General features: G+C 33.0%; 1 protein-coding gene and 1 pseudogene across 1 annotated transcript; both read right to left on the bottom strand.

The window, feature by feature from the left end:
* Window positions 1–3,370: 3,370 nt before the first annotated feature.
* On the bottom strand, window positions 3,371–7,020 carry LOC114743152 (12-oxophytodienoate reductase 2-like). The gene is made up of 5 exons (XM_028931347.1): window positions 6,899–7,020; window positions 6,353–6,493; window positions 6,134–6,264; window positions 5,055–5,231; window positions 3,371–4,213 (listed from the first exon to the last, which is right to left on the bottom strand). The coding sequence occupies exons 1-5, from the start codon at window positions 6,967–6,969 to the stop codon at window positions 3,615–3,617; spliced, it is 1,119 nt and encodes a 372-aa protein (XP_028787180.1). The 5' UTR covers window positions 6,970–7,020; the 3' UTR covers window positions 3,371–3,614.
* Window positions 7,021–11,348: 4,328 nt separating this feature from the next.
* On the bottom strand, window positions 11,349–15,066 carry LOC114743151 (putative 12-oxophytodienoate reductase 11; annotated as a pseudogene).
* Window positions 15,067–15,292: the final 226 nt, after the last annotated feature.

The raw sequence follows: 15,292 nt of genomic DNA, 5'->3' as shown, positions 1-15,292 counted from the left end.
AAAACAATTTTTATTGTACTGGCATGTTCTATCTATATGATGATATCTAAAAAGGTATTTGGATGGAAACAAAACTATAGTTTTAAAATATTTTTATGGTATAACGAAATAAATATGTGGAGGAGTTTGTTTTGATTTGCGGAAAAGTTTTTAAAAAACACTTTTACATTCATTCAAAACACCATGACGCAAATTATATTGATGATAATTTTGGTAAGTTGGAAGTAGATGGGTCTGATATGACGAATAAGAACAGTGGCTGTGGTGGATTTGTTTTGGATCACAATAACAGTTGGATAAGTTGCTTCTGCTCTATGGGAATATTTTTAAAATAAAGATATGTGTTTTTAAAAAATCATGTCCTTATATAAATTAATTAAATTAATAAATTTATATGAGGGGTTATGTCTTCATATAAATTAATAAATTTATTTGAATGATTGTGTTCTCATATGAATTAATATATTTATATAAGTGGTTATGTCTTCATATAAATTAATATATTTATATGAATGGTTATGTAGAAAATTACAATACTAAAAGACCCTACATATTAAGTATTCCTATGGTCCTAAATATAAGAACTCTTTTCTAGTGTAAATTACACTACAAAAGAAGTTTTATATTTAGGACATGAGGAGTGCATTTTATTTATTTAAATTATGTTCGTTCATAAACCAACATATGGTTGTGACTTTTTATTTAATAAAGTATTATTTCAAAAGATACCTCTTTAAAGTATCATTCAATTGTCTATATAAACCCCTCACTATCATTTCATTTGTATAGAACACAATATAAATACAAAGATCAAACTCATTGTCTTTTTCTTTAAGTGCACGAAGAAATAAAGTCAAATTATCACTTGTAAAGGCCATTGTTATCTTCACTTAAATCTTAAAAGTGCAATACATATTCATAAATATTCAAGGGTCTTCATTATATCTTGAAAAAAATTCATTGGTCAATCCACTTACACCTTATAAGATAGAAATAAGTGGAGGCGAACTAAGCCTAAAGAAAAGTGTTGCCCAGATATCATGCATCACTTTTTTTTTCCATTTCTTCTTCTTATACTTTTCAGAGAACCGTTCACGCCATCATACTCTAAACTCATGAATGTGCCACCAGCTACTATAGAACTAATGGGGTTTTTACAAAGCTTGAATTTATGTTGGTCCAGAGGACTTCGAAAAATTTGTATATTTTCATGCTAGGGTTAAGGTGCATCCAGCACCCCGAACTATTTACCCAGGTGCGTCCAATGGCCTAAAATAATTTTGGGTGCATCCAGTGTCCTAAACTAATTAAAATGGTGCGTCCATATACCAGGCTAACAGAAATGTTATGTTTAACCGTTACTTTCCTGACTCAGCTTAAAGTTGACCCCAGATATTCTACATGGCAAACACATAGGCACCCGATGTGTATTATTCTTACTCAAAAGTCAATTTATTTAGAAGAAGAGGAAGGAAATAAATTCAATTTTGAGTAATAATAATACACAGCAAATGTCCATATGTCTACCATTTAGAATATCTGGGGTCAACTTTAAGCTGAGTCAGAAAAGTAACAGTTAAATATAACATTTCTGTTAGCCTGGGATATGGACGCACCATTTTAATTAGTTTAGGACACTAGATGCACCCAAAATTACTTTAGGCCACTAGATGCACCTGGGTAAATAGTTCAAGGTGCTGGGCGCACCTTAACCCTTTCAGGCTATATAGAAGCTATCAACTTTGCGACTAAAGGTTATGATAATGGCTACCTTTTTAAAGATTTAGTTGATGATATTATCTTAATTATAAATAGAGACTGTCGTCTTATTTTTTGTCATGTTGAAAGAAAGATGATTTTCTTGGCTGATCAGTTAGCCAAGTACTCTCACAAGATTGACACTAATTTTTGCATCTTTGATCACCTCCTTTTTTTGATTTTGAGGCGGATAGGGCTTGATAGCTTGGTTTGTACTTTTGCTTTCATTTTTTATCTTCAGTTGTCTTTCCAAAAAAAAAAAATTCAGTGAGAGAACTAATATCAATTATCAAATGCCCTTCTAAACTAAAAAGAATTTCTTCCCAGAAAAACTAACATGGTTTCGTCCCGTCTTTTCTTTTCCCTATTCATTTGTGTACAGACTTTTACAACCCAAAATCCCACTCCCTCCCATCCTTGTAACAAGATTTTTTCAAAAAGATATTTTTAATATATTATCTCCGATCCTTAATATAAGGCTTTGTTTGATTTTTATTTTGGTCCTAAATATAGGACCCCAATCTATTTTGTCTCTTATATTTATAAATTTTTTTCCCAAAATAGTCCTTCTAACAATAATAGTTCTAGGCAATATACTTGATTAGTTAGGATATTTTAAGAAAGACAACACATATTTATTACAAATAACTAACTTTATTTTTTTCTTTAATCTCCTCAAATTAATCAAGGAGCTCTTATAAATAGGACCGGAGGTAGTACTAAAGTATTTGCAGAAAAAAAATCTTTCACTAGTTTACACGGCCTTTTATTGATTTACTCTTAACTCATTTTTAAGAGAAGAATGAAATTGATTACGGATACTTTTAGAATAATAATGTTTTTTTCAAAAGAAATCAACAATGTGACCTAACTTCAATTACCTGTTTTAAAAGTTTAAGAAGAAATTGTAATAAAATTCCAAAAATAAATATATAACTGATGAAAGATCCCTGTTAAGTTGCAAATAAATTATAGACTCCTATTGTCGGAGGATGCAAAGCTGCAATTACTTTTTCGCCGTCAATGATCTAGAGGGGGCAAAAAAAAAAGAGAGGCACTTAAAAACATTTTGTCAATCACTTTTCTCTGTGTAAACAAAAAGATTTCAGACCAAAGAAACCAAATTTGTGGATCATCTTACCCTTCAATAATAATATTATTGAAGTCAAAGTATCTTTCAGCCATACTCCCCTTAACTGCGCAGTTCATACAAACCGTATCATCTAAAATGAGAGAAAGTTTTATAAGGTTAAGAGCAATGGATCTCAATTATTCTTGTGAATTTCCATAAAGTATTTCGTAATTTCATCTGATTTCAGTGTTTAATTTAGTTTTCTTAAGCATACGCGCAAGCAAAAAAGAAATTTAAAGGGAAAAGAAGGAGGAGGAGGAGAAGATATGTGTATCTCAGTCAGGCTTTAAACTCATGATTCATGACAAAAAATGTTAACCTATGATTTTTGAGCTCAATTTGCTATTTTATTGTTTTTTTTTAAATAAAAAAAGGCGAATTAGATCCACTGTCCGAATTATAATGTGCTAAAATGTAGAGTAAACGTCTAATAGCAAACAATAATAAATTAAATTAGCATGGTAGAGAGACAACAACCTGTACGGACAAAACTCCATAGCTAAAAGTGGAAGCCAAACTATGGAATCTTTAAGAATCCATCAGCAGTTACAGACATTTTGTTATCCATTGGTGGCTATAAACCACAGAAATAAGAGGGCACAAACAAGTACATAACAGTTGCCTAATGAATTTTGTTGACATACGAACAGTCACTATTGAAATTGGAATGTTCAAGTACAGAGCAGTAAAGAATAGCAGGGATCAAAAACACACCCTTCAGCAATTAGACTTGAGAACTTCCATCTAGAAATGGGTAGTCTGTATATCCAACAACTGGATCAGGAATATAAAATGTGTCTCTGTTGTACGTGTTGAGGGGAGCATCAAGCTCAAATCTCTTGGGTAAATCTGGATTGGACAAGAACCAGCGACCATATGCGACAAGATCTGCCCGGTTCTCAGCCACTGCATTGTTGCCCTCTTTGCGGTCGTAGCCTCCAGCAACGATGAATGTGCCATTGAAGGCCTTTCTCATTGGCACGAGACTATGAGGGCCCTCAACATTTTCTCCAACAGTCTTCATCCTTGGCTCTACCATGTGGCAATACAGAATACCATATTTGTTCAGAGCACTTGCCATGTATAGGCCAAGTTTTTCAGGATTGGAGTCTTCACATTCAAAATAATCGGCAAAAGGTGATAATCTAATTCCAACTCGTTCAGGTCCTATCTCATTTGACAAGGCTTTAACGACCTCCAAGGGAAATCGACAACGGTTCTCTAGTGATCCGCCATATTCATCTGTTCGATCATTAACCTGATCTTTCATAAACTGGTCAAGAAGGTAACCATGGGCACCATGAATCTCAACCCCATCAAAACCTACAATTGGACAACACCATCAAAACCTACAATTGGACAAGCATTATATTCTCAAACTTGTTGCATCCAATTACATAGTCAAGCATATATATAAAAATCTAGCACCAATACCACTATAACCATTACATCACTTCTGAAGAATGATAGATTTGGCATGTGTTCATAAATTGTTAGGTTTGACTTTAAATATTGGATTTTGACGTAAAAAGGTGGTATAGGGGTAAAATTGATCTCCCTCTAAAGTTTCTTCCTTTCTTATCTTCCTCCCCTGTTTCGCTTCTCAGCTGCAACAAATAGGAATGCAACATCACCTGCTTCTCAATTAGAGGGGCCAAATTGACCCTTTAGTGACGCTAGAAGGACCATAGTGATATTTAATCCTGTTATTTATAACTTGAAGGAATGCATTTAAAGGAGAAATTGAATAATTTGTAAAACCAAATTGGGGACAATATTGGCATAGTTCATATGTGAATTGGCAAACCAGATTCAGCTTTGGCCTAAAATGCTTCCAACACCAATCTAGTTGAAAATTGCAACAAAAACATAAAACAAGTGACAAACTAATAAAAATTGATAAAAGTTGGTCAAGAACTAGTAAACGTTAAAACATAATTTTTTTTAACCTTTTTATATAATATCTGTACATATAAAGTTAAAAATACTAAATTAATTATAACTAATTTAACTATGGTCAAATCAATAAAACCACAAATCTATGCTTTTATTGGTCTAACAAGTGATCCGATATTAAGAAAGTTATTTGAAGTAACTTGCCATTCTACCAATTACTCATATGGATTATGGTTTTGACTTGTCACATTAAAGTGAGTGGAGGTACCAGCTTCCATAGCATTCCTTGCAGCGAGTCTGAAATCATTGACAATTTGAGGAATTTCATCTGTCCTCAGCCTCCTTGGCGGTGTAAATTTTGCTGCATCAACTCCACTAACCCCAATTTGCGGAGCAAGTCCCCTGTCTGTACAAGATATTGGGGCCTGCCTACTTGGTTGATAACCTGGTCAAGAACTGTATGAGATGGAGAGGCACTGGAGCTACAACCATCAGATGCCATATTTATTCAAGTCCTAGAAAATTGAAGATGCAGAGAGAATAGAAATATCATAGCAGAATGGAGGTGCAAATTAGAGAGCCTAATGCATTTCTTGCCTATGGATATCACCCATGACTCATTCCATATTTCACATGTTGGAGGAAGAAACCACATATATAGCATCGTTTCCAATTTTCCATGAAGAGATGTAGCTTAATTGTTTATGAAGCATTCTTTCCTTGATAGAGCGATCGAGTACCATTATAAAGCTCTTCACTGCAACAGAAAACTTGACAGAAAAGTTTTTCACGTTTTTCCTTTTCTTATTGATTAATTTACTTTGCACATTGGGAGGAGTAAACAGGTTCTTCAAGGATAGCACTTTGGTAGAACTGATTTCATTGATGTCATAGCAAATGCGTGTGCGTGTGGAAAGCAAAGATCCTTTAAAACATTACACTTCAACCAACAATATATCCATGAACTGTTTTGTCACTGAGCACGCATAATATCTCGACCATTCAGGCTTTCTCTTAATTACCAAATTCTTGAAGTAATGGCACATTTATAATTTTGCATTCTGGAAGCCGATGTCAAGTGAAAACCGAAAAACCATACTTGTTATGGGGGGGGAAAAAAAGTACATAGACTTGAACAACAGATAGTAGAGAAGAAGGCAGTACGAGGTATAAATACAATCATTCCAAACGAGTGTGTTGATCTAATTGACATATAGCGTACTTTAGGCCTTTCTCAGCCATAATACACTGGAACATTCTGAAATTCTCTTTACTACATTCAATTGAAAAGACAAAATTTCGTAGCTACTTTTCCCAGAGCAGAAGATAAACTTAGCAAGAAAATACCTGGATTTGAAACCCTTCCAACGTGCCAAATCTGACAAAAGAATATACCACCTTTAGCATGAACGGCATCCACAATGGGTTTCCATGCTTCCACTTGCTCTTTTGTCCAAATCCCTGGCGTTTGAGGATACCTTTACATTGAAAGGGTAAAAACAATTTGTGAACTTCCTCGCAAACAGGCATAAAATTATTATAACGGATTATGGAGGCACAAATTACCATTGAGCAGTGTCAGAAACACCAGTAGCTTCAGCTATCAGAAGACCCCCTTGGGAAGTTCGCTGAGAGTAATATAAGATAGCATGGGGCTGAGGAACATTATTATAAGATCTCTGTCTAGTCAGTGGAGCCAAAACAACTCTGGATAGCAAAAGACAACGAAATTTCAAATAAAAAAACACTGAATGTTCAACTGATAGCTAAAGTAATCCGATATGACCAACCACAGGGGCAATTCTCCTGAGCCAAATATTGACCAGTGAGCCCAGTTCCGATTCTGGTCTGCACTAAGTGCAACGTAAGAGATATCCCTATTCCAGTACACTGCACTAATCATATATGCAAGTGATTTTTCATGCGCAATAGAATATTCGGACATGAGGAAAATTATCTCTTGTAAATTTGCAGAACAAATTACAAAATTTGTGACTTCAAAGTAAGATTTACATCATGACCCGTGCTACTGTTCATCTAGGATTTCTGACAAACACTTGATCCACATTTTATAGTAGAAAAATGAAAGGAATTAGTAGGAAGTATAAATACCTATGTGATAGACTGAAATTGCCCATCTTGTAAGGTGTTAAAAGAGGAATAAGGGGAACTTCAGCAGCCATTTCTACACAAAACTACAAGTATCGTTTTTTCTCAGCAAAGTTATTGGCCTTCTAATTCTGACGATATGAAAATAGACTACGATTCAACTGCGTATGGATAGAACAGATAAAGGATGTTTGGGATAACGATAAAAAATACTTATAAATTCTAAAGACTACTTATAAAATATTGGAAAAATTGTAAACAAAACCCTCAAAATATAAAATTGTAATTTGAGACTCTAAATTTAAAAAATAACAAATAAGAACTGGGTTTTACTTTTGTAAATATAAAATGCAGGTGAAATATCTAAAATGCCCTTAATCCAAATTGTGATTTGTTTTACTGAAGTTGTCACTCGCTAAAATGAATTTATCATTTCTTATAGTCAACTTGTCATTTAACATACTCTCAGCTAAATTGTGATTTAGTTTACTGAAATTGTCATTTGCTTAAGTGAATTTATCATTTTTCATAGCCGATTTGTCATTTGGATAAGAGATATTTTAGACATTTCACCATGATTTTATATTTACAAAAGTGAGATCGGGTCTTTATTTATTATTTACCAAATTTAAAATTCCGAATCACAATTTTATATATTAAGAGTTTTTATTTAAAAATTTTCCTAAAATAATTTCAAACGGGCCTGAAATTCAAACAGAAAAATGAGTATCAGGACTGGCGGATGACGTGACACGTGAGTGAGTACGTTTTCATACGGCAGAGGCCCGGTCGGCAGTTCCACGACAACAAGATGAGTGAAAATGTGTTGTTTGCAGACTTGGATCTTGTTTCTGGTTTGATACCCTCATTATAAATCGAATGGTTCTCCTTTATTTTAGGAATATTATATTAATTCTACAAAACTTTAGATTATTTAAGTAATAATTTTTTTTATCTGAGTGAAAAATGTTTTTGTGACATTTTTTACTAATGGAGAATGAAATATAAATTTAACTTGATCATAACATTCATTTTTTTGCGATTATATGAAAAATTAATTTTTAGACCCTAATATAATGGAGCCGAATCAAAAAAATTATGTACTACATCCGGTTCTTAATATAGTAGTTAGATAACTAATTTAAAGATATTAAAAAATTTAGTTAAACTGATTATTGGTCATAAATGTGTATCAATTTAGCTAAACTATCTTTTCAATCATGTACATTAGATGATTAGAATTATTTTTTGATGAAAACCTCTTAAAATCAATAAAAATATTTTAGAAAAATATAAAAGATAAAGTGAATTAAAGTATTATATTTATGACTAAACCAATCTCTCAACTAGCTTCTATATTAAAGATAGAAAGTAGTATAATGTTAAAGATTTATATCTGATTTCAAGTATTATTATTTTTATTTGCATCAATATTATATATTTTTATTAATTTAAATAATTTAAACTAAAAACATTTTTTTTTTTAATTTTAGATGCTAAAGCTTTTAACGGTGCATACCGCATGCTTTCAAGTAATCAAGTTTCAATTATACATTGGGCATTGCATTGTACTCCACCGGTACTTAATATAGAACATAATTGTTGAGTTGATTTTAATCCTAAATATAAAAATTATTTCTCATATTTATTAATTTTTTTAAATTATCCGTATGGATACTCTCTCAATTATAATCAAATAGAATAGAGAAGAAGGATATTAAGAAAGATGACTATGGTGTTTTAAAAAAAAAGTCATATTTCTTATAATTAACTAACTTACCTAACTTTTTTAATCTAATTAAATTAGTTAAATAATTCTTATATTAAGAACCAAAAGAGTACAAAGGAATTGATTTGGCCTCACAATAAATACAACCACACTATTTTTATTTATAAATAATATAATTTCATATAAATTTTATGTTTTCTACTTTTTTTTATGCTTAAGAACTTCCATCTAAAAATGCGTAGTAGTACATCCGATTACAAGATTAGAAATATAAAATGTGTCTCTGTTATACTTGTTGAAAGGAGCATCAAGCTCAAACCTCTTGGACAAAACCAGCGACCATAAGCCACAAGATCTGCCTAGTTCTTAACCACTGCATTGTTTCCGTCTTCGCGGTCATGGCCTCCAGCAACAATGAATGTGCCATTGAAGGCCCTTCTCATTGGCACAAGACTATGAGGGCTCTCAACTCTTTCTTCTACGGTCTTCATCCTTAGCTCTACCATATGGCAGTATAGAATACCATATTTGTTCAGAGTATTTGCCATGTAAAGGCCGATTTCTTCAGGATTGGACTCTCCACATTCACAATAATTGACAAAAGGTGATAATCTAATTCCAACTCGCTCAGGCCCTATCTTATTTAAGACAACTTCGACAATTTCCAAAAGAAATCGATACCAGTTCTCTAATGATCCGTCAATTCATCTGTTCGATCATTAACCTGATCTTTCATAAACTAGTCAAGAAGGTATCCAAGGAGTCTCAACCCCATCAAAACCTACAATTGGATGAGCATTATCTTCTTAAACTTGTTGCATCAAGTTACATTTTCAAGCTCAAGCATATAGATAGAAATCTTAGTACTAATACCACCAGAATCATTAGTATTGGGAATATGAACAAGTCCTGTAGAGCCGAAATTTTAGGAATATCCCATTTTATTAGGCCTGGCTCTTAAGCTGATAGGCTCAGGGTCAGCCTGCAGGGACTTTCAGCCCATTAAAAAAAAAAAGCAATTTTTGATATTTTTTACATGTTTTATAAAAAAAATGAAAATAAAGCAATGAAATTACTACTAAAAGGCATAAATGAATAAAATAACTTACAAACACAAAACATCATTATATTTAAACATCCATCAACAAGACTGCATCCAAAATTTTCATCAACAGTACAAATATACAATAGACAAATAATATTATCAAATTTTTAAAACTTTGTTATGATTATCATCAATTACGTTTTTTTACAAGTATGCTCTTTTATAGTAATAAAAATATCCAGTTTTTTTTCATAAAAATTTCACTTTTAAATTTTGCAATATGATTATTATTTTACTTTAGTTTAAGATACATTATTATTGAAACTCTTAAATTTCTAATTCAAATTATAGAATAACAAGTTGTATAAGTATAAAAATACTCTTTTATCAAATATATATATAGTTTTAAAATATCAACACATATAATATAAATCAAATCATTATTAAAGTCCAAATTAATACAACTTTTTAAAATTTAATTAAAAAAATTATTGTCCAAAATCAATAAATCAAACCATTATATAAAATTTAATTTTAAAATGATAGTAACAACTAAATATTTGAAATATCATTAACAATGTGAAAAAATTAATAATATTAATGTTATGAATATTATAACATGTGAACGTCCATCTCCTTTTCCTATTCAACTTCATCAACTCCCACTATTTCCACTAGACATTAATCTTCCACTACTCCATTACTTCTCCATTATGCCTTTAATCTTGTAACTCACCCCCACTCACATTCATGTGGTTTATTATTCACTATTTATTTAAGTACAAATGTAACTTACGTGTCAGACTATGCCTATAAATAGGGCATGCTATTGTATTGGGATGGAAGTGAAGCAAAAGAAATACAATATCATTCTCTTATTTTCTTGTTGATATCTCTTTCCTAATATAATTTCGTTGTCGGTTAATTTCATAACAATTAACATTATATAAAAAAAAAATTTTAAGAAATCAAGAGTGTGACCTAACTTTAATTACCTGTTTTAAAAGTTTAAGGAGACATTGTAATAAGATCCAAAAAAAAGTAACTGATAAAAGATCCTAGTTAAGTTGCAAATAAGTTAGAAGTCTTAAAGGATCTTATTGGGGGAAGATGCAATTACTTTTCTGCCCTCAATGATCTAGAAACGAAAAATGAGAGGCATTTAAACCATTTTGTGTGTCTTCCCTTTTGTCGATAATCTTTCTCATGGTAAACAAAAAATTTCAGACCAAAAAAACCAAATTTGTGGATCATCTTACTTGTCAATATCATTGAAGTCAAAGCATCTTTTAGCCATATTCCGGCATACAGACCATATCATCTAAAATTAAGAGTAATGGATCCAAATTGTTCCTGTGAATTTCCGTAATGTTTAATTTCAATGCTTAATTTAGTCTTCTCATGCATATGTGCAAGCAAAAAAGAAATCCAAAAGGAAAAAAAAAAAAAAAGGGAGGAGGAGGAGGAGAAGATATGTATATCTCAGTCAGGCTTCAAACCCATGATTCATGACAAAAAATATTAACCACTGATTTTTCAGCTCAATTTGCTATTTCATTGTTTATTTAAAAAAATGGTGAAGTAGATACACTGTCCGAATCATAATTTGCTAAAATGTAGAGTAAATGTCTAATAACAAACGATGATAATTTAATTTAGTATGGTAGAGAGACAACAACTTGCATGGGCAAAAAGCCACAGCTAAAAGTGGAAGCCAAATTATGGAATCTTTAAGCATCCATCACCAGTTACAAAAATTTTGTTATCCATTGGCGGCTATAAACCACAGAAATAGCGCTATAAACCACAGAAATAGCAGGACACAAACAAGTACATAACAGTTGCCTAATGAATCTTGTTGACAAACGAAGGTTACTATTGAAATTGGAATGTTCAAGTACAAAGCAGTAAAGAAGAGCAGGGATCAAAAACACACCCTTCAGCAATCAGACTTGAAAACTTCCATCTAGAAATGGATAGTCTGTATATCCAACAACTGGATCAGGAATATAAAATGTGTCTCTGTTGTACTTGTTGAGAGGAGCATCAAGCTCAAATCTCTTGGGCAAATCAGGATTGGACAAGAACCAGCGACCATATGCGACAAGATCTGCCCGGTTCTCAGCCACTGCATTGTTGCCCTCTTTGCGGTCATAGCCCCAGCAACGATGAACGTGCCATTGAAGGCCTTTCTCATTGGCACAAGACTATGAGGGCTCTCAACCTTTTCTCCAACAGTCTTCATCCTCGGCTCTACCATGTGGCAATACAGAATACCATATTTGTTCAGAGCATTTGCCATGTATAGGCCAAGTTCTTCAGGATTGGAGTCTACACATTCAGAATAATTCGCAAAAGGTGATAATCTAATTCCAACTCGCTCAGGTCCTATCTCATCTGACACAGCTTTAACGACCTCCAAGGGAAATCGACAACGGTTCTCTAGTGATCCGCCATATTCATCTGTTCGATCATTAACCTGATCTTTCATAAACTGGTCAAGAAGGTAACCATGGGCACCATGAATCTCAACCCCATCAAAACCTACAATTGGACAAGCATTATCTTCTTAAACTTGTTGCATCCATATAGATAAAAATTTCATACCCATACTACCATAACCATTACATCACTTCTGAAAAATGTTAGATTTGGCATGTGTTAATAAATTCTTAGGTTTGACATTAAATATTGGATGTAGACGTAAAAAGGTGGTATGTGGGTAAAATTGATCTCTCTAAAGTTTCTTCCTTTTTTATCTTCCTCCCCTGTTTTGCTTCTCAGCTGCAACAAATAGGAATGCAACATCAACTGCTTCTCAATTAGAGGGACCAAATTGAACCTCTAGTGACACTAGAAGGACCATAGTGATATGTAATCCTGCTATTTATAACTTGAAGGAATGCATTAAAAGAAGAAATTGAATAATTTGTAAAACCAAATTGGGAATAATATTGGAATAGTTCATATGTCAATTGGCAATCAAGATCCTGATTTGGTCTAAAATGCTTCCAACACCAGTCTAGTTGAAAATTGCAACAAAAACATAAAACAAGTCACAAACTAGTCAAAATTGATAAAAGTTGGTCAAGAACTAGTAAACGTTAAGAAAATAATTTTTTTAACTTTTTAATATAATATCTGTACATATAAAATTAAAAATACGAAATTAATTATAACTAATTCAACTATGGTCAAATCAATAAAACCACAAATCTATGCCTTCATTGGTCTAAGGAGCGATCCAGTATTAAGAAAGTTATTTGAAGTAACTTGCCATTCTACCAAATACTTATATGGATTATGCTTGTGACTTATCACACTAAAGTGAGTGGAAGTACCAGCTTCCATAGCATTCCTTGCAGCGAGTCTGAAGTCATTGACAATTTGAGGAATTTCATCTGTCCTCAGCCTCCTTGGTGGTGTAAATTGTGCTACATCAATTCCATTAGCCCGAATTTGCGGAGCAAGTCCCTTATCTGTACAAGATATTGGGGCCTGCCCATTTGGTTGATAATCTGTTTGAAAACTATATAAGATGGAGAGATACTGGATCTACAAACATCAGATAGCACATTTATTCAAGTCGTAGGACAATGAAGATGGGGAAAGAATAGAAATATCGTAGCAGAATGGAGGTGCAAATTAGAGAGCCTAATGTATTTCCTGCCTATGGGTATCACCCATGAATCATTCATATTTCAACATGTTGGAGGAAGAAACCACATATACAGCATCATTTTCAATTTCCATAAAGAGATGCAACTTAATTGTTTATGAAGCATTCTTTCCTTCATAGAGGGAGTACTATCATAAAGCTTTTCACTGCAATAGAAAACTCGACAGAAACGTTTTTTTTTTTTTTTTTTTTTAATGTTCCCCCTTTTTCCATTTTTTATTTATTAATTTACTCTGCACATTGGGAGGAGTTAACAGGTTCTTGAAGGATAGTACCTTGCTAGAACTGATTTGATTGATGTCATAGAAAATATGTGTGTGCATAAAAAGCAAAGATCCTTAGAGATATTACACTTCAACCAAATTCAGGTTTTATCCTTAGAGATATTACCTTTTTCCATTTTTTATTATTTCCTTGAACTGTTTTTCCACTGAGCATGCATAATATCTTGATCATTCAGGTTTTATCTTGATTAACAAATTCTTGCAGTAATGGCGCATTTATAATTATGCATTCTGGAAACCGATCTAGAGTAAAAACTGAAAACCATACTTGTTATGGTGAAAACCCATAGACTTAAACAACAGGTAGGAGTAGAGAAGGTGACAATAGAAGGCTTACAATATAACCACTCCCAACGGGTGTGTTGAACTAATTGACATATAACATATTTTAGGCCATTCTCAGCCATAATACACTGAAACATTCTGAAATTCTCTATAAGACATTCAATTCAAAAGACAGATAATTTTGTAGCTACTTTTCCCAGAGCAGCAGATAAATTTAGCAAGCAAATACCTGAATTTGAAACCCTTCCAACGTGCCAAATCTGACAAAAGAATATTCCACCTTTAGCGTGAACAGCATCCACAATGGGTTTCCATGCTTCCACTTGCTCTTTTGTCCAAATACCTGGTGTTTGAGGATACCTTTACATTGAAAGGGTGAAAAAAATTTGTGAACTTCCTAGCAAACAGGCATAAAATTATGATAACGAATTATGAAGGGCACAAATTACCCTTGAGCAGTGTCAGAAACACCAGTAGCTTCAGCTATCAGAAGACCCCCTTTGGAAGTTCGCTGAGAGTAATATAAGATAGCATGGGGCTGAGGAACATTATTATAAGATCTCTGTCTAGTCAGTGGAGCCAAAACAACTCTGGATAGCAAAAGACAATGAAATTTCAAATAAAAAACCACTGAATGTTCAACTAATAGTTAAATTAATCCGATACGACCAATCACAGGGGCAATTCTCCTAAGCTATATATTGACCAGTGAGCCCAGTTCCGATTCTGGTCAGCCATTAAGTGCGCATGCACTAAATGCAACGCAAGAGATATCCCTATTCCGGTACACTGCACTAATCATGTATGCAAGTGATTTTTCATAGTGCGCAATAGCATATATATGGGCATGAAGAAAATTGTTCTTTTAAAGTTGCAGAACAAATTCCAAAATTTGTGACTTCAAGGTAAGATTTTCATCATGACCCGTGCACTGTTCATCTGGGATTTCTAACAAACACTTGATCCACATAAGCTAACGGCAGAAAAATGGAAGGAATGAGTAGGAAGCGTTAATACCTATGCGATAGACAGAAATTGCCCATCTTGTAAGGTGTTAAAAGAGGAATAACGGGAGCTTCAGCAGCCATTTCTACACAAAACTACAAGTATAGTTTTTCCTCAGCAAAGTTATTGGCCTTCGAATTCTGACCATATGAAAAGAGACGACGATTCAGTTGGGGTATAAATAGGACTGAAATTCACACAGAAATGAATATCACGGTGGGCGAATGACGTGAGTGAGTACGTTTGCATATGGCGGCAGAGGACTGGTCGGTAGTTCCACGACAATGAGATGAGTGAAAATGTATCATTTTCAGATTTGTTTCTTGTTCTGGTTCTCCTTTATTTTAGGAATATTATATTAATTCTACAA

This window comes from Neltuma alba, unplaced genomic scaffold, assembly GCF_004799145.2.
Source record: "Neltuma alba isolate B1F8T4 unplaced genomic scaffold, ASM479914v2 tig00003964_pilon, whole genome shotgun sequence".
Lineage (NCBI taxonomy): Eukaryota > Viridiplantae > Streptophyta > Magnoliopsida > Fabales > Fabaceae > Neltuma > Neltuma alba.
The sequence above is the reverse complement of the archived record's forward strand: the minus strand, read 5'-3'. Positions and strand labels throughout refer to the sequence as shown.